Source organism: Gekko japonicus, unplaced genomic scaffold (genome assembly GCF_001447785.1).
Source record: "Gekko japonicus isolate JY-2015 unplaced genomic scaffold, Gekko_japonicus_V1.1 scaffold1887, whole genome shotgun sequence".
Classification (NCBI taxonomy): Eukaryota; Metazoa; Chordata; class Lepidosauria; order Squamata; family Gekkonidae; genus Gekko; species Gekko japonicus.
The window spans coordinates 236608-237006 of NW_015175417.1; the positions used below are offsets into that span (position 1 = coordinate 236608).

The 399-nt window shown below is 74.2% G+C and overlaps 1 protein-coding gene across 1 annotated transcript in view; it reads right to left on the reverse strand.

The window, feature by feature from the left end:
* Window positions 1–399, reverse strand: part of BIRC6 (baculoviral IAP repeat containing 6) — a 191760-nt gene extending 191361 nt beyond the window's left edge. The window contains exon 1 of the mRNA XM_015425773.1: window positions 104–399. Coding sequence (XP_015281259.1) covers window positions 104–350 — 247 coding nt within the window. The 5' untranslated portion in view covers window positions 351–399. The remainder of the gene's footprint in view (window positions 1–103) is intronic.

Here is a 399-nt window from a genome sequence, read left to right on the forward strand (position 1 = left end):
CTCCGACGCCCCTCAATCCCCACCGCACCTTGGACCTCGCCCCCGGCCCTGCCCCCGCCTGCCCGGCCCAGTCGCTAGGCCTGACCCGGCCGCTCCCCCTCACCGTTGAGCGCCGAAGCCTGCAGCGTGGCCCCCGAGGTGCCGTCGATGACTTTGATGGCGCCACGGGCGGTCACGGCCAGGATGGCGTTGAGCGCCGGGTGGTAACAGAGGCTGCAGAGCCCGTCGGCGTCGCAACGCAGGCAGCCGTCCCGCAACAGCAGCCACTCGCAGAGGCCCGGCCCGGGGCCCGACGACACCGGGCCCGGCGCCGAGGAGCAAGACGCTCCCCCGGCCTCCTCCGCCGCCATCGCGCAGGACAAGAGGCCCGGCGGAGCCGCTCAGTGACAGTCCCCAAAG